General features: G+C 35.4%; 1 protein-coding gene across 1 annotated transcript in view; it reads right to left on the reverse strand.

Moving 5' to 3' along the window:
* LOC150076901 (proteasome activator complex subunit 4-like) overlaps positions 1-20,542 on the reverse strand; it is a 514,513-nt gene that overhangs the window by 395,043 nt on the left and 98,928 nt on the right. The window contains exons 7-9 of the mRNA XM_090386346.1: positions 19,609-19,683; positions 7,097-7,216; positions 5,023-5,112 (exon numbers count right to left, since the gene is read on the reverse strand). Of these exons, the coding sequence (XP_090242472.1) occupies positions 5,023-5,112; positions 7,097-7,216; positions 19,609-19,683 (285 nt within the window). The remainder of the gene's footprint in view (positions 1-5,022; positions 5,113-7,096; positions 7,217-19,608; positions 19,684-20,542) is intronic.

Genomic DNA, 20,542 nt, shown 5'->3' on the forward strand with positions numbered 1-20,542 from the left:
GAGAAAGCACTAGTAAACAGAGCAAACGGGGGGGGGGAGATAAAAATTTTTTTATTTTGGTTTTCGGAGCATTAGCAACTAAGGCCATATTGCTCCGGGATATGCAGTGGTCATTCCCTTACCTTTCCGCATCCTCCGTATTTGGTGGTCACGGGCTTGAACCCCGGTCTAATCAAGAAGCATGTGCTACGCACTGCTGCTCCTGCCCACCTGGCTACGGAGGTGCCTGGGGGGAAGATAAGGAATTCTTCACATATATAAATGGCAAGAAGAGCAGGAAAAACCAGATCAGACCTTTACGTAAGGGAAAGGGGATAGTATTAAATATACCAGCTGCCGCTGCAGATGAACTCAATAGTTATTTTGCATCAATATTTACAAATGAAAAACCTTTTGTGGCAATGGGAAATTGTGGAAGCGAAGTTGAAAAATATGTAATTAATGATATTGAAATTTCGCAAGATTATTTAATGAAAAAACTTTCGAGCCTACAAGCCAGTAAGGCTCCTGGAGTTGATGGAATTTACCCTATAATCTTAAGGGAGGCGGCAAGTAAGTGCATTGAACCATTGAGGCTAATTATGCGAGCATCACTAGACCCTGGGGAGATTCCGTTGGATGGAAAAGTGCCAATGTATCTCCCATACATAAGGGTGGTTCTAAGAGTGAAGTTGGAAATTATCGACCTGTCAGTCTGACTTCAGTGGTAGGGAAAATCATGGAGACAATGATCAAGGGTGGAATTCAGGATCATTTGGATAGAACTGAAATTCTCAAGGATACTCAGCATGGTTTTGTAAAGGGAAAATCATGTTTAACAAAACTGGTTCGCTATTTTGAAAGGGTCACTCACGAGATGGATTTAGGGAATAATTTCAACATTGTTTATTCACATTTCAGCAAAGCTTTTGACTCAGTCCCACATGACTTGCTTTATAAGCTGGAACAGGTTGGAATCACTGGGAAAATCCTTAGATGGATAGCAGGTAGTTTCAGGGCAGGAGGCAGAGGGTTGTGATAAATGGCTATTCCTCAGACTGGGTTGATGTAAGAAGTGGGGTTCCCCAAGGATCAGTATTAGGACCACTGTTGTTTTTAATTTTCATAAACGGCATCGATGAAGGGATAGAGGGCGTGATGTCTAAATTTGCAGATGATGTTAAAATTGGTAGAGTAGTTAATGATCACTGTCAAGCTGAGTTTCTTCAGAGAGACCTAGATAGACTTCAGGAATGGTCAGAAAAATGGCAGCTATGCTTTAATCCAACGAAGTGTAAGGTATTACACCTGGGAAACAGTAATTCCAGAATAACTTCTTCACTTGGTGGAGTTCAACTAAACCCAGTACTGGAGGAAAGGGACTGGGCATTACAATACGGTCAGACATGAAATTCTCTGAGCATTGTAAACAGATTGCAAGGAAGGCCCATGGTGTCCTATTGAACTTTTGCAAGGTAGAGATAGGGACGTGATAATCCCATTATATAAGGCTTTTGTTAGACCACACTTGGAATACTGTGTTCAAGTATGGAGATCGCACCTAAAGAAAGACATCAAGCTTCTTGAAAGGGTGCAAAGACGGGTAACCCGCCTGGTGAGATCGGCAAAAGGGCTTCCCTATGAAGAAAGACTTTGAATATGTGGGTTGCAGAGTTTGGAAACTAGACACCTTAGAGGAGATTTGATTGAGGTGTTTAAGGCTCTGAGAGGCATCAGTAAAATGAATGAGGACGAAATTTTCAAGATTATAAATGATGCTAGAACTAGGGGACAAATTCAAGTTACACAGGGAAATGTTTAGATTGGACTGCAGGAAGTTTTATTTCAGCCAGCGAGTTATAAATTACTGGAATAAGTTGCCTACATGGGTGGTAAAGGCTGACAGTTTGGGGAAATTCAAAGGTCATCTGGATAGTACCTTCGGGTGAGGGAAGTGCATAGGATGATAGGTTTAATTTCCTTTTCATTTATTAATTATTATTATTATTTATTTTTTTTTTTTATCTTTGTTTTATTCGGGTTTTTTTTTTTTTTTTTTTTTTGGCTGGTGCAGCATAAGCCATAGGCTTTCTTGCACCATGCGGCCATTACTAATACTAATACTATCTAAAGGGATGCCCGTCATATTCATGGGGTACACCATTGAACCTACAAATGATAGAAAGACCAAAAAGACCCGATTATTGGGGCATCTGAAGCAAGAATAGCAAACCCGCTGGACAAACAGCACCAAAGGAGAAGTGAGAAGGAAATTTCTTCCGGATATACACAAAGTTTAGTATACCTTGGCTCCACCCAGGTCTGCACTCCACTTACTCCTGACAGGTCATGGACCTTTCAATGAAAAACTTGCAGCCTTTCGGCTCGTGGAGGACCCACATTGTCCATGTGGGGAACGCGAGAGCTGGCAACATTTGATGCACCAACGCCCGCTGTACGACGACCTACGTGGAATCCTAATCACCAGACTAACTTACTTACCTCAGGACTGGGAACACCATCTCCTGGACAGCTTCGATGAATATAGTGCGCTCACCAAATTTGCACAAGACTTATTTGCAAGAAGGAGAACACAAATTGCAATCAATGATGCACGCCATTAGCCCAGGGCTCCCTGTACATGAGAATCCAAACTGAACCAGACTATGACCGTTATGGTGGGACCTCATTCTCTCTCCCAGGATTGAACATTCATCTCAAAGGATAGACGATCCGTCACCATCTATGCAGGCTCTACTAGACAATGATCTCTCTGGACGGGACTCTTTCTCCCATGTGCAATGCAACGACTGGACATGACCAAAGCAGCTCTGCTGCAACACGCTGCCTGGCTTTCTGAACTGGGCACCCTTGCCCAGTTCACTTTTAAAACCCCATCCCTAGGCAGGGAGGGGGAAGAGATGGGCCTCTGTCTCATCCCCCTGCCTCTCCCTTCTTCCCCTGGTGGGGCTTGCTCCACTGACACTCCTGGGATCGCCTTCTCTTTCGTTCCCATACTTCTACCTGTCCCCCAATCTTCAGTCTCCTCCCCACTCTACCTTTACCGACCGTGAATGTCCAAACTGCAAGCTGCTAAACTTTAATGTGAAAAATTAACCTAACCTTCATTTAAAACCTATCTCGGCCTTATCTAAACCTCTAGCGTCTACTCCATTTTTTTTTTTTTTTTTTAACATAGGCCCTAGCCACTGAAATCTCAGGAAATTAGGTGGCAGGGCCTGCAGGAGTAAATAACTGTAATACTGGTGTACCTGGTATGCCTCCACGAGGCCAAGTATGGGCAACTTTGGGCCTCAGTAGGGGTCCAGCAGCTAAATGACCAGATGAACAACGGTACATGACAGTACACATGTACAATATCCATACACTTTTAAATCTCTGGCCTCAACAGTGTTCTGTTTCGCATGACAATGTATACTATGTGGAGATGGGGAAACTCCTAGTGCCGTTTGACACAAATACACTTTACTGCACATGTTTTGTAGTGACAAACTTATAGGTACTATCTGTGCCATCACTATATATGCTGGGCTGGCCATTGATGTCACTCCTAGGTGCTGTGGGATGCATCCAACTGTGGAGAAAGTGGCGTCATAATGTTTTTGGCTCATAAGTGCACACTAACATTTCAACTGTGGCAATGAACAGAGAGATTTCACTCTTAGAAGAGGATTAGACTATTGGCAAGATGATGCAAAGAAGCCAACTGATGTATCATCAAAACAAGTTCAAAAAAAAAGAAACAGAGAAAATATATAAGAGAATAACCAATGTCACCTTCACTCACTTCATTTACCCATTTCTTTTAAGTATTTGTACAGTCCCTTCCTTTGCAATTTTATAAACTCTCAACTTCTACAAAACAGGTAGCAGTCCATTCTAACAAGTTAATCATTCTTTGACTAAAGGATACTGTTTAGACATAAATATGACATAAATGATATTGATGAAGACATATCAGATGAAGATATATTATCTGCAGATGATACGAAGGTGGCAGGATAGTTAATGACAGTGATCAGGGCATGATACTGCAACAAGACCTGGAAAAATTAGGCAAATGGGCTGAGAAGGTAACTGAAGCTAAATGTTAACAAATGCAAGGTACTGCATATGGGTAGTGCAGTGGAACCCATTTAACTTGACAGACAAGAAATTGAGTCATTATGTTGACATAATCGTTCCCCCCTACCAATCTCCCTTCTCCTCCACTTCAAAAAATTACATCAGGTGTCCCCATTACATGTTGGGTGATAATTCAGTACACTGCACAAAATTAACCAAAAAGCATTTATTTTGCAAAAGAACATCAACTAGTTTACATAATATCTTCTAAGTGTCAAAAAATCTAAAACTACAGAGTTAGTGGATATTTCAAAATAATGAAGATTAGGCAACAGCCTTAATAGTAAGATGTGGCATGGTTAGATTTTTACACTTCACACTCTTTCTAATTTTGTAACGATTTTGAATCAACAATGAAAGTATATTGTATGTTTGCTGAGATTACCTCATCTCCTCTGCCAGCTAGATGCATTTGAACAGTGGAAAAATTTGCAAAATAAAATGAAACAAACAATAACAGAATCTCCTATGAACCTGTCAAGACATGCTACATCTCCTTTTCCAGATATTTAGATTAGCTTTGCTTTATAATCATACAAACAAAATTATTGCTGGGATTTCCGATAATACGAACCTAACTTTAGCAAATATTGCTTTTTCATTACTTCTTCACAATAGATGTACTGGTACTGAGTATGAAAGAGATAACTAAAAAGAAAATTAAAATCTGAAAATGAATCCATATTCTAAAGATATGGTGAAGTAAAAAAAAAAAAAAAAAAATACTGCATCAGTTCAGAAGTGGACCACTATCTTTATCTACATCTTTGTGCGTAAGATGGAGAAGGAAAAAAAAAAAAAAAAAAAACGAGGGACGGTTAATTAAATACCATAAGTTACAAATACATTTAAAAAATCAGATATCCCAATATTTGAATGGCAAAAAATTACACTTACCATCCATGTCCCCGTATTTGATGGGTGATAATATGATTCCAGTGCTTTGAACAGTCGATCAATATGTAACTGACAACTGCTGCCACCACCCTATTAAACAAAATACATGGAATTAAGGTTGTTAAAAATAACACATTCCCCAAAATAAAAAAGCAAAAGACCTAACCTATAAAATTATAGGTCACTAAAAATTTCATGCTAATCTGAGCAAAATTGCAGATCTTTATATATCTTTATTCTTCTGGCTTTCTCTCCTTGAATAACTCCTTATGTATGAATGTAGATGCAAAATACTCATTCAGTTTATCAGCAACCTGAGCATAATCATCAATGGTCAAACCATCTGTGTCAAGTGGACCAATCTGATTCATCCCTTTCCTTCTAGAGTTTACATAAGTAAAGAACTCTGCAGTTTTTCTTTGCATCCTTTGCCAAAGATTTCTCATAATCTGCCTTCACCTGCCTAACCTCCTTTGTGACTTGATTACAGACTAGCTTATATCTGCCATAGGCTTCTGTATTCCCATGCATTTTTCTTCTCTGCCACGAGCCACATTAATTCATCTGATATCCATTTAATAATAAAATAATTTAGATTAAAGTGGCCACACATTATTGTCTAGCTCATTTAGGATTCTTCTTCCTGTGGCTTAAACAAATGAAAAAGAAAAAGCATGTAACAAAGCTTACAGAGATTACATGAATACATACAATTCTTATATACATACATGCCAAGAAGGGTAGACATACATGGAGCATTCACCGAGGGGGGGGGAAGACTATTCAAGCTTTCGTTATTTTTTTTTTTTTATTTTTTTTTTTTCCTGCTTAATCTAAAGGAAGTCTGAAAGAAACACACTATAATGTATGGCCAGTTTAAATTATTTTATATTAAAGTTTACAAATTTAAAATTAATGTAAGCTGGTTGTGATAATGACTGTCAATCACATTCCTAGGGTATCTACTCTTTCTGATGACTTCCCTACTGGACTGGGCTTTCTATAAATGGATGTGAGTAAACAATTCTGTGTTATGGTGAAATAAATGTTACAAATGGCAGGGTCTCTCGATTTTCAAGTTCCACTTCAAAGGTGATCTTAGAGGAAAAATTTATAGAGAGCATCCATACTAATGCTCTATATGAGAGGATGTCATCAACAGAACAGTGATCTCAAAATTGAGAGAATTGTGATTTGTTTAAATAAAAATGTTTCCAAATTAGTCATGAAAACCTCAGGCAGCAATGGATAAACAGAAATTCCAATGTTGAGTCCAGACTTCTAGAAACTTCTTGGGTACAGTATAGAAGAAAGTTTCTTCTATACTGTACCTAAGAAGTAGTTTCCAAATCTTCACCACATGACATTCATGTGTGACATTAACTCTGAGGTGGGATTTGTATAGTAGTTTTTTTTTGGGATGGGAGTGAAAATTTGGACTAACTTATTGACATCAAATTTGGTACAAAGATATTAAGGAACATTAAAGAATTTTGAAAAAGATCAGAACTGCAGTTAGCAAGATCTCTGTGGAGGGAGACAGAGAGGGTTGGGGAGGGGAGCTACAGAATCAGAACTGGACCTAAAACAGGTTCAGTTCTGATTCACAGCAAAACATACATTTGTGAACCAATAAAACATGCATTAAAATTTGGTATTGCATGTTAATTACTAACCTGATTATTAAATGCTTTGAACCAACAGTGACAAAAGCAAGAAAGAGGTGGAGTTCAAAAATTACATAACAGGCACTACTGCTAATTATATAAAGGAATATATAAATACTAATAAAATATATAATTAGCATATAATTATACAATGATTATATTTCCACATAATATAAAAATAAAAAAAGTGAAATCAAGTCTATCCCATTATATTAAAGATTCCTTGTAAAAATAGCATACAAACTAAACAGCCATCAGGTCCTGGACACTTCAATATGAGCAAACAATGACCACTGTATACTTGCAGTAAATGATATTTAATGCAACCTAATAAACTGAAAATTTGCTAGGCTACATTAAATACTAGAGCCTGTATATACCAAAATGATTGATGTAAATATACTTACAAATAATGCAGAAATCCAGTTAACCATTGCAACAGTATCAAAACAGCTTGTAGATCGACGGATAGTTAACGTATGTGGTGAACCTGGAAGGTTGAAACTACGGAGAAGCCTTGTAAAGATCTAAAATAACAAATTTTTAACAAATCTGAAATAACAAGTTCAATAAAATTTTATTATTTTAATAAAAAGTGTTCTTGTGCTAATGCTGTTTATGCAGTGCAGCACATGAGCAGAAATGAGACCAATTGTTGACTTAGGAAATTACAGATTATGAATTAATAAAAAAGAAAAAAGTTCTGTCTTTTTTTTTTTTTAACTGATTACATTTTCCAAACTTATTAGTTCAATTAGTTTGGATTCTACAGAGGGACAATTGAACCACTCACACCAATGACCATTTGGTGTCAGTGATTCGATATAACTTGTGAACACATTTTTATGCAAGGAAGCAAGCAAGTTACACAACATCAATTAAAAAAGAAAACTTTTACCCACTTAATTTTCTCATCCCTTCTAATTATTTGTCGAATCATTCTTTAAGTTTATTCAAACTACCTATTTTCACAACAAATGGTAGAAGTTTATTCTAAACAATCAATTATTCTCTGTCTGAAAACATATTAAAATTTGTTTAATTTAATTTGTTTTACTTTTAAATTTAAATTTATATCCCCTTGCATGTGTCATCTGAGAAAGACAGTAAAGATGCTATTATCATTTGGTTTACTCAACCCTGTTAAAGCCAGGTTAGTGTCTGGCTTTAACAGGGTTGAGTATTCAAACCCGCAACCCAAAGGTCGCGGGTTCGAATCTTGCCTCGGGTTTGGATCAGAGTAAAATGCAAAAACTTTGGGAGGTGCATTATGGCCACAGAAGCCGATGCACCGCCAACAACTAGCAAAAAAAAAAGTCAGGCTAACAGGGATTTCATATCTCAAAGATTTCAGATAAGTCATCATGCCTAGTTTCTAGATGATGCAATTTACAGAAATTCAGTCTTCATTAGTAAGAATACCCTTCTGTGCCACCAATTTACCTTGTTGCTCTTTTCTGCACCATTTCCAACAAATCTACATCCTTCCTAGAATGAGGATTTTAAATTTGTATACAGTATTCAAGATGTGATTTAATCACTGATTTATGGGTTAATTAGCTCTTTATTCCTGCTGACTAAGTTCATACCAGCCTGTAAAATTACCACTAGGTCTTTTTCAACTTTCCTGAGATTGTTGCTACCCAAAGTAGTATGATCTTGCATGTTAAAAATAAAAACTAGAGGGAGAAGAGTTAAAAGTAATTGGGATGAGAAGGACTTAGAGGTAATGATACAATCAGATATAAAATTTACCATGCAACATAAACAGGTGGCAAGGAAAGCACATGATGTCCTACCTACAATTTACAGGACCTCTGCAAACAGGGAGAAGGATGTCATTGTCCCTCTGTATAAGACGTGGTGAGACTGTAGCTGGATTATTGTATTTAGGTTTGGAGACTATACCTGAAAAGAGAGAGAGTTTCTAAGAGAGCTCAAAGAAGAGCAAAAACAGATTAGTGTTCCTTTACCTATCTGTTAAAAGAAGGGCAAACAGATTGGTAAGGGACACTAATCAATGTCCACATGAATAATGGCTTATGAGGTGCAGAATGGAAAGCTTGGCAACTAGACACTGGGGGAGGCTAAATGGAGTGTGTGAGGCTAAATGGATTTGAAAGAGATCAGTAAAATGATCAAGGAAGGTATATTCTCAGTGGTAGAAGAGACAAAAGCCAGAGGACATACAAAAAAAAAAAAACTTATGGTGTAACAAAAGGGTAGATCTCACAAATTTTTCTTTTCAAGTGACATACTGAATAGTAGCTGAATAGAAAAAGTTACCTGATTGAGTGGATGAGGTGGAGTTTGTTGAAATTCAAAGTGAAAATCTGATAATAGGGAAAGTATCGGTGATTAAAATTGACTTTTTTTTTTTTTTTTTTGGCTGATGGGGAAAAGAAGTCACTTCCTTGCATAACAGCCATTATCTAGGAGTACCTTGCACTTATCGATAGCACCTTACCTAGATGAAGCACCTCGCACTTATCGATTTTAAACCTCCACTGCCATTTTTCAGTCCATTTATCTACCATGATTAATGTCATTAACTGCACTATCTGGCCAACTTTTATTATCAACAAACTTAGACATTAAATTTTAAACTTGAAATTACCTTGAATTTTGTTAAAATACAAGTTGTAGGGGGGGGGGGATCACAAAAATATTCAACTTGTGTACATAGAGTTCACACAAAACAAAAAAGAGCAGCATCACTCACAATTTCACAACTATTACACAGAAACTCTGTAGTAGCTGTGAAATGTACTTATAACTCTGCAGAACTCTACATAGACATAAGTTAAAAAATAAATATTTGAATCGATTTTATTAATTGCTACCTCTTTATAAAAGAATTTTTATACGGTAAGCACCATTAAACAGATATGCCTTTATATCAAATGCTTGTTACAGCCAAGTAGTGGTGAGCATTTACTGAAAATCATTACTGCAAATCTTCCAGTTATTAAAAATGTGGAAAATATTCATGTTAACTTGCAAAGTGCAACAAATTATGTTTTGTGTTTCTTTTTCACTATGTTGTTATTAATGGCATTGATAAATAAACGAATAATTAAAATAATCAAGATTATACATAAACTTTCTTTTGGCTTACATGACAAAAAAAAAAAAAAAAAAACTGCAAATTGTACCATAAAAATCACTATAAAGGTATATCGCATAATGCTAATGTCAAAATTTAACTTGCATATCTCACACAAATACATATTTTAGTTCTTCAATACACAACATTAAAGCAATAACTATATCAGCTAACGATAAAAGCTGGGCATTAATTTTTCTCAACAGCCTGTTTTTTTTTTCTTTAATTAACAACTCTGACCAATGCATTCCATGACTATTTCTGGTAATACATCTCAGTTCTTATCAAACAGTTCATAAATAAAATGATACAAAAGAAGAAAAAATAAATAAATAACAAAGTGAATACAAACCAATAAAGAAAGAAGTTAATAGAGTCCATTTCTTAAAAAAAGTAATAATATACAGTCAAACTTGGTTATAACAAGAGTGGAAATAATGAGATCACAGCTGTAATGAGCAAAAAGCCATAATTATTTTAATTTACGCATATTCCCATACAATCACTCATTGTTATAATGAGTGTACTACACGAATATACTGTACAAATTCTGGTAACTATGCAAACATTCTTAATTGCCCAGGTAGTGAAAAAAATCCAATTCTTGGAATAGACAAAAATAAAATGGGTTACTTGGCTGTTATGACCACCTGCATCAGATTAGCAGCCAGTTTATGACCTTCCTTTCCAGGACAGGGGACTATGCAATAGTGCACTGGCATTCCGCTTGTCGCATTATCCTATTTACAGATTGTCTTGTATTCACTGAACCATAAATTTATTTTGGGACTTCTAAGAATTTTGAAACCGGGACTTTAAAAACTTTGAATGCAGATCACTTTACTGTCATTTTAAAATAAAATCAGTTAGAAATGACCCCTTCCTTCGGAAACATGTCTACTAACAAAAGAAGTGTCTCTCAATTTACGAAAAAGTCTAAATTATTTGTGAGTTAGAACATGGTGCAAAAATTGTTGAAATGTGTAAAAAGTTTTCTTTATCCTCTTCAATAATATCGATATTGTGGAAGGATAAACATGTTTACATATCGGCACTGGAAAAGAACATAGCCAAAAACAACAAAAAAAAAAAAAAATTTAGAAAGTGCGAGGTTACAAACATCAATGAAGCATTGCTTCAATAGTTCACTACACAAAAAAAATTTGCTAAACAATTTGGACAAGATCATTTTGTATGTAACAATGGTTGGCTGGACTGATTTAAAAACCGACATAACACTGTTTATGTAAAAATTAGTGGAGAATCTCAATCTTCAGATCCAATAATGGCAAATGAATGGATTGACCGTGTTTGGGCTGAAATCAGGAAAGATTTCAATGATGAAGACATCTACAACACAGACGAAACAGAACTTTTTTTATAATTTGACACCTGACAATACATTTAAATTCAAAGGGGGAAAATGTGTTGTTGGAAAAAAAAAAAAAATCAGACTCACTTGATGGTGCTCGTATGCGCATATATGACTGAAACTGATAAAAAAAAAACTGTTTGTTATCGGAAAATCATTAACACCCCGGTGTTTAAAAAATGTAAGGAAACTTCCTGTGGATTATACTGCGAACAAGAAAGATTGGATGACTTCAGATATTTTTTGGCAATACGTACGTGATTGGAATAAGGAGTTATTCAAAAAGAAGAAAAATATTTTTTTGTTAGTTGATAACTGTCCTGCACATCCCTAGATTCAAAATTTGTCCAACGTTAAGCTAGTGTTTCTGCCTCCCAATGTGACATCAATTTTACAACCAATGGACATAGGTGTAATCAAGATATTGAAAGGATTTTATAAAATATTTATAGTTCTACATCTAATCAGTCAAAGAGACAGATTAACAAGTCAATACTGATATTGGATGCTATAAATTTATTGAACGATGCGTGAAACAACTTTAATTCAACAACAATACCGAATTGCTTCAAGAAATCGAAATTAAATTCAAATGAAATTCAATCATAGATGAAGATGATGGAAACGAAGGAGAAAACAACTTACCATTATCTGAATGGTTGCTGTGTAACAACGTTGTAGGTTTTAATAATAACATTGATGAATTTATATGAGTCAATGACAACTTGTTAACTAGTGGTCTTCCTACAGAGAGTGACATTGTAGATGCTGTGCTCAACAAAGACGATAAAGACTATGATATGATATGATGACAAGTGAAAGTGAATCAAACCAGTGCCGACAATCTCCCAAGCTCAAGGTGCAATGGACACATTAATTTTTTTGAAGGAAAGGCAAATTATAACGGCAAATTATAAAGGCAAACACTTATAACGTGTTATGTGTTTTAAGGGGAAACTTGAGAAATATCAAAGTGAAATCTTTAAAACAAACATCAATTTTTAGATTCATAAATAAAAAGACTAATTGAAAGTGTTTATTATTAATTAGTAGTTTTTTATTATGGAGAAATAAATTGTGTTTTTTTTTTTTTTTTTTGGTAGTTGTTGGCGCATCAGCTTCTTTAGCCATAGTGCACCTCCCAAGGTTTTTGCAGTACTTTGATCCAAGCCCGAGGCGGGGTTCGAACCTGCGACCTTTGGGTTGCCAGGCAGGCACTTTACCCACCTGACTAGCCCGGTCGGCAATAAATTGTGTTTAGTAGTAAGTGTGTTGTAGTTTATGCATGCATATTAATACAAATAATATGTAGGTATAAACTTATTATTTTTTTCTCTCTAACATTTCTTTTGTTTTTTGAATCTATCTTTTTATCAAGTTATTGAGAATTAAAAAAAAAATAGGAGGTAGTTTTAACTCATCACTGATATAGTGAATAATGGTTATAATGAGAAAATTTTGTCGGTCTCTTGATGCTCATTATAACCAAGTTTGACTGTATATATAAATTATGAATAATACTGTATATGAAAAAAGTAACATGAAAGACGTACAAGAACTGAGTGAAGAAATATATATGGAAAACAACGAAACAGCACGCCAAGCTGAAGACAGATTTCACTGAGATGTATTTGAAAAGTAATAGTACCGAAGAAATAAAACTGTAAAGATGTACAGTAAAAGGATGGAAGTGACCATGAAAGTTAATTAAATTTAGAAAACCAAAAGAATGAGCAAAAACCGAGAAAGATAAAGAAATAATAAAGCTACTGAAGGGACTAACTTAAAATAAAATACAGTTTAAACTATCACATTACAATGGAGTACATGCCAAGTACTACAAGAATTCTAATAAGTTAAGAAATAAAATTTCTACAGTTTCTGCCTTTTTAGTTTATGCTACAGTGAGTTCTTGCATTTTTTTTGGAATTAGTCTCTTTCCCCCTCTTGATGGCATAATTGCTGCAGCCACCCAAATAAATATCTTCAGGACATATCTGAATGACTAAAGAAATGCCATCTGTGTGTCATGATATCTCAGCAGCAATCTGAAGCATCAGATCAGCAATCATCAGATGGTGCTAGTGATCCTGACATCTCTGCAACAGGAAAAATTTACTATTCAATTTAATTTTAGCCTGTTGAGCATTACTATTATTTTTATTTTGCATTATTAATTTAACTTCTTTGCCATATATGTTTTTACTTATTAGTAAAAACAGAAATGGCAATAAAATGAAAAGCACCTTGAATTGCATCAATAATCTGTTGTTCACTGCAGAAGCAATGGTCTGTAAACACTGTTTTATTTTGAGGTCATGCAAGGGAATGTGATAACTAAAACAACATTGTGGGTGCTTCCGTAGCCAGGTGGGAAGGAGCAGCAGTGCATAGCACATGCTTCTTGATTAGACTGGGGTTCGAGCCCGTCACCACCAAATATGGAGGATGCGGAAAGGTCAGGGAATGACCACCGCATATCCCGGAGCAATATGGCCTTAGTTGCTAATGCTCCTAAAAACCAAAACAACAACAAAACAACATTGTGTTCAGTAAGCTCTTATTACATGAGAAACAAGCAGTGTGCGAATGTGCTGTTATGCAATACCTTCCAATATTTCACTGCTGACAATTCTGGATGCATTTGGTGAACTATGGTGAGAATTCACGGCATCTCATTACTATCATTTCCAATGTTTTAGAAACAGATTTCCCTAAGCATTAGCAAAATTTCATGTTTGCACAATGTTCCAAATTAAACATTTTTTACGCCCAGAAATCGTGTCTGATTGATAGTCATCCCATCTCATCTGTGTCTGTTCACAAAGATCTTGGCTTATTGATTGCACATAAATTTCGGTTTGGGCCTCACCTATAAATGAAGAGAACTTCCTCACCAAGAAAGGTGTTGCTTATTAAATAGAACTTAGTCCATGTCTCTAAATCTCCCACAGTAAAAAAAATAAATAAGTAAAATAGCGAGCCTACATGCCTCCAAAGTATGGTCCACCTCTGCTACCTCACACCTTAAGCTATTTAGTCTGTGGAATATCAAAAGTTCACTGGGCAAACCTAAAATCTGGATCTAAGACTCATATAACCACTAATCTAAATTTTCCATTGATTTCAAAATTAATAAATGTAAAATCTGTAACTTTCTTCTCTAAACTGTATGTTCATGAATGGTTGTGTCCTCTGTCAGTAATGGTTTACTACTCTTAGAAACACTAAACAAAAAATTTAAATTACTTTTGTTAAAATAATTATAATAAGTTTACAGACAGAATTTCCTGGTCTTCCTCACTGCAATTAAGAAACTTTGAATAGATCCTTCCTAAGTACAGTAGTGTCTGAAAAGCTGAATGAGCCAGCATTTATTTATTTTTTATGCTGGTGCCATAAAATAATTACAATAAGCACCATTTATTCTGATCATGTTTGTGATTTGAGTTTTGATTCTGTTAATAAAGAGGAATTTTGATTCATTAATAAACAGACTTGATAAACAGGCACTTTAGAAGGTACATGATTAAATTTTGTGAAGCTCTGAGAATGGTTAGCAAATTGGATGAATGAGGAATTTTCACTGTTATAAAGAATTCCAGAACTAGGGGCCATAAATCTAAATTACAGTTTAGATTAGACTGCAGGAAATTTTGTTTTAGCCAGTGAGTTGTTGATTGCTGGAACAAGTATCCTCCACAGGTAATGAGTTTCACAATTTGAAGAAATTCAAAGGTCAACTGGATGATTACCTAAGTGAGGAGGAAAGTGCATAATTTGTATTTTCATATCTACTTTTTTTCCCTTTTTTTTTTGCCAATGCAACAAAAGCCTGTGGCTTTCTTGTACTATATGGCTAATATTAATACTAGTATTGTAAACCCGTGCTATTCGCGGTATCTGTATTTGCGGTTTCACATATTCGCAGTCGCTGATTTAATACAAAATGAAACCTAAAAAAATGTGAATTTTAAAGCGCCGTAAACATTTTCCGCCATAAAAAAACATGGGCGTGACTAAAATCATCTTTCCCAGTCAAAACAGTGCTCAGTGGGTGGAGGAGACAGGGGGGACAAAATCGCGAGCGTGGATGTTTCTCGCTAATCCTTGTTCAGTATGTGTTATGCACTTGTCATGGAAGGTTTCGTCATTTGCTTTTAATTTATATGCTTATAAATTGAATAAATTTATCAATTTATAAATTGATATGCTTACAAAAGTGATAAATCTACTGTTTTGCAGTGTAAAACAGACTTTTTCGAGTGTGTTAATGGAAGTAATTGACTTTATTGTGGTCAAGTTCTTTCTAACCCTTACAAAAATATGGCTACGAATAACAAGAGAATTGTGAAAAGATCAAAGAAAGTGATGGCATTAGTGAGTAAAATTGAGTTCTTAGTCAATTTCTAATGGTGAAAATGTCTCGTCAGTGGCAAAACATTATAAAATCAATGAGTCAATGGTAAGATCAATCAAGAAATCGGAAGAAAAAATCCCCTGTAGTGTCCGCGAAAACGCGCTAATTGCTTCAAAAATTTGCTCTCTAACTCGTGATGTTAAATTAGAAAAAATGGAAAAGGCTTTAAATCTGTGGATAGAAGACCGAACTGAAAATAAAATTCCCTTAAGTTCGCTCATCATTCGTGAAAAGGCAAAACTCCTTTATCAACACTTTAGCGAAACTGGTGATAGAACTGGCAGGATAAGTTTTTTAGCTAGCAATGGCACTGGTTTGAAAGATTTGTTTGAAATTTCTAATAAATATTACATTTAATATTAAATTGTTTCTTATTTTCATTTCAATGCTATATGCTTGCATTTCACTATGTACTGTCTATGTACGTAGTCATATTATGAAGGTACATATAATACATACATAGACAAAATTTTAGACTAGTTTTTCTTATATATTTCATACTTTGGAACGGAACTCCTTTATTACTATGGGAGCCATAACTCAGTATTCGCGGCATTTCTCAGGAACGTAACCCCCACGAATAGCAGGGTTTTACTGTATTTTGCATCTACATTCACCCATGAGGAGTTATTCAGGGAGGGGAATGCCAGTGGTGAGTTAAACTCTGGCAGTGAGCTAGATGATTTTTTAATAACTGAGAGGAAAGTGGAGGAGAAATTGTTGAAGATAAACATAAAAAAGGCACCCGAGGTGGACGAGATCTATCCAGTTATATTAAAGGAGGCAGCAAAGGAAGTAAGCAAACCCTTAGCCATAATTATGAGAGCTTCTTTGGACTCAGGGGAGATACCCACAGACTGGAGATGTGCAAATGTGACCCCAATTCACAAAGGAGGATCAAAGGATGACACAAGTAATTATAGACCTGTGAGTTTAACTTCTGTTCCAAGAAAATTAATGGAGGCACTGAGTAAACTGATTAAAGAAGCACTGCAGGATCATCTAGACAAGACTTCAATTATAGCTCGCACACAGCATGGTTTTGTTAAGGGAAAGTCTTGCCTGACCAATTTGATTGGATACTATGATGCAGTCACAAAAGAACTGGATGCAGAGAATAACTTTGATATTATATATTTGGATCTTAGAAAGGCTTTTGATACTGTTGCACAAGGAAGACTGCTGCACAAATTGGAGCAGTGTGGCACTGGAGGCAAATTGCTGCTATGGATACAGGGATGGTTGAGGGGGAGAAGATAGAGAGTGGTAATCAATGGACACTGCTCATCGTGGACTAATGTTATTAGTAGAGTCCCTCAGGGTTCAGTGTTGGGTCCATTGTTGTTTTCTGTATTCGTGAAAAAGCAAAACACCTTTATCAACACGTTTGCGAAACTGTGATAGCACTGGCAGAATAAATTTTTTAGCTAGCAAAGGCGGTGGTTTGAAAGATTTGTTTGAAATTTTTAATAAATATTACATCTAATATTAAATTGTTTCTTATTTTCATTTTGATGCCTTATGCTTGCATTTCACCATGTACTGTCTATGTACATAGTTATATTATGACGGTACATATAATACATACATAGACAAAATTTTAGACTAGTTTTTCTTATATATTTCATACTTTGGAACAGAACCCCTTTATTACTATGGGAGCCACAACTCGGTATTCGCATTTTCGGTATTCGTGGCATTTCTCAGGAATGTAATCCCTGCGAATAGCAGGGGTTTACTGTATTAGTAAAAATATGGGTGGGAGGTCTACAACAATGAAAGAGACAATATAACATGAAATATAACAATGAAACAGAAAAAAAGAAAAGCAAGATCCTATTTACCTAAAGCAAGGTCTTATTTAGGTAAACAGTAATATAAATGGTTTGCTCTTTGAAGATACAGTCATCTCAAAAGTGCTTTTATGCTTAATGAATGCACTTTATGCTTAATGAATGAATTCTGAGATGAATCTAAATCAAGTTAGCTAGTTATAGTAAAAGTTCTTCTTGTTCTAAAGTAACATGGTTTGGACATGTAGAAGTCAGTAGAATTAATGACATTTACAATTTCTTTCTTTTTGTTTTCTTTACAAAGTCTGTAATTAACTTAATCTTGTGGGGGGAGGGACTCAAGGGACTTTTCTCATCTGTTATTTTGGCATGGAAATGGAATTAGAATACAGATTTTTACTTTTTCCATTTCACTAGATGTAACCTACAATTAGAAATACCAGGTGATTATAAAATAAGTTTCCCTATTCAGGAGACCCTAGTGTCAAAACAGTTATTATTATGTCTAAGGTGGCACCTAGACTTCCGTCTATCTCCACCTGATAAACTGAATTTGTGCAGAACCTCTGCGAAACAGACCTGTATGGCAGGCCTCTTTGCCACCAAGGAGCAGCTGGCACCTGGACAGCTGCTCCCTAATGGCCGCCCATAGTCACTTGGTACTGGGCCTGGTCTACTATTTTAACAGTGCCTCATGCACAAAAATCCCGCACCCACCGGAAGTAGTGCTTACCGGTGGGTGGGTGCTAGCAATCCCGCTCTCAGGCTACCCACACCTGAGAGCCAGCAAAAAAAAAAAATTACACACACACATACAATATATAAACAAACTAAAAAAAAAAAAACAGATAATCATTAGATTATTCCAATGTCTTTTCCGTTGAAAAACAGTTACACAGAACTCTTGCAGTGCTTGAAATTTATCCTGATTAGCAATAAGATCACTTTCATAGCCTCTAAACTAAATTACCAATCTTCACTTTTAGCCTTTCTCTATGTTCAACATACAAACTACAATCATATAATCTCCAAGTCTCAGGTTGACCACAAACACAAAAAAAATGAAAGCTGACTAGACCAAAGTAATGTAGTTTAAAATTTAATGACCCATGGCCAGTTAAAATAAACGATGTTACCATAGAAGGGAAAAACCATTTGTTGTTACTATCATAACTAAATGTAACCATTGGAATGAACAATCTAGTCACCTCCCCAGTTACACTAAGATCCCATCTCTGTTGCCACATACCAATGAACTGTGTTAGAACATTTTTCTTAGCTTTAGCTATCTCTATAGTGACATCAGATGTAATATTCATGAAAGAAACAACTATGCCTTTTTTTAAGTAATAACAAAGGGCCCAATACACAATGTACAAGTCTAGAGGCAAATGCCCGGCCAAAATCTGCATAGCATTCGTTGAGACTGTTCTGCACAAACTAGAGATAACATAAAGCATTGAGCGCTGAATCGATAACAATTTCTGTTTAAATTTAATGTTAGTAACTCTGAAGTACCATGCTGATGCTCCGTACGCAACTATGAGTAAGAAGACTGCCTTGTAGTATAAATTTAAAACTCTCCTTTTCAACCCCCAATCTGACCTAGTTAATCAAATTATTGCTGCGCTAAATTTTTTAACTTTTTTGTGTAAGTAATTTATATGTGGAAAAAACAATAATCTTTCATTAATTTTTATACCAAGATATTTCACCTCAGATACTAGGGGAATCTGCAATAACAGTTTTAGTTGTAGATATCAATAGTTTATGCAGATCAGCCCATAACACTAGACTCTAACTCTAACTGTCAATACAGTTAAGAGTTAGCACTCTGAAAATCGGTGGGTATGTCATTTAGAGTATAGGGAAGCCATTTGTAGAAGAAAAGAATTAGTTCAAATTTCCGCCACCAGGGGAAAACAGTGCTACACATACATAAAAGTTGCCACTGCTTTAAAAGCAAAAAGGCCAATGCCACCATCAACAACCATGTAATATCCCTGATTTAATATTTCTGTCTTTTAATTATAATCTTTCCAGGCCTTGAATATTGAACTTGTAATCAAGTAAAGCAGTTACATATATCACTTGCATACAAATAAAGACTCCAGCTAAAAATCACTCTATGCAATGCATTCATTTAAAATGGCTGAAAAATAAGTATTACGCTAAGTAATTAAAATGATATATAGGAATAATAATATCTGATAAAAGTTCTATCTTACCATTGGAATGTAAGGTTCCCAATCAATATTGCCAATGTTATCAAATGCAAGTCGAGAAAACAGCCACACTACATTCTAAAGAAAGTAATGGGAGAGAAAAAATAAAAGTAAAGTTAACCTCGTGATACTAGAATTCTCATAATGTAAATATACACAACACTAGTTATATATTCTAGAAGAACAGTAGTTTAAGCTCTTCCCCTCCCCAATGCACTCCTTAAAGATCTCAAGGTATCTTCATTGCCCTAACCTATACTAAATGTCTGTTCTTAAAAAAATGACCCAATTTTCTGCATTTTAAACAAAAATGAATTCTAACATTTTCAAATAAAAGTTGTAGCTAAATAGATACTCAGACCATTAGTGAGTAAACTTACCATTGTGATAGAATTAGAATATTTAGTGCAAAAATCTTTTGCAAAAAATTTCTTAGCAGGTGACACAGAAGCCTATGGCAGATATAAGCTAGTCTGCAATCAAGTCACAAAGGAGGTTAGGCAAACAAAATAAACTTAAACTAATATAGAGTAGACGTTTCAAAGCCCACCTGGCCTTGCCTTCTTCCACTGGCTAGAAGTATAAAAATATAAAAGGCAAAAACATGAACAGGTAGAACATCTATTACATTGCTAAATCTGGCTGAAGAAAATATCTATACAGTGGGATCAACTGATGTTAAAACAATGAATGCTAAATGGGAATCGGATTGGTTCACTTGATATTGTGGTTTGACTGTTGACGATCCTGCTCAGATAGCTGACAAACTGAATGAGCATTTTGCATCAACATTCACATATGAGGAATTCTGTAAGGAAGGGGACGACAGAAGTTTACTAAACTCTAACAGGGAGCTAAATGATTTTGTAATAACAGAGAGCAAAGTGGAGCAGAAATTGTTGGAGTTAAACATAAAAAAGGCACCTGGGGCAGATGG

Source organism: Mastigoproctus giganteus, chromosome 12 (assembly GCF_048544385.1).
Source record: "Mastigoproctus giganteus isolate SK-2022 chromosome 12, ASM4854438v1, whole genome shotgun sequence".
In the NCBI taxonomy this organism is placed as follows: domain Eukaryota; kingdom Metazoa; phylum Arthropoda; class Arachnida; order Uropygi; family Thelyphonidae; genus Mastigoproctus; species Mastigoproctus giganteus.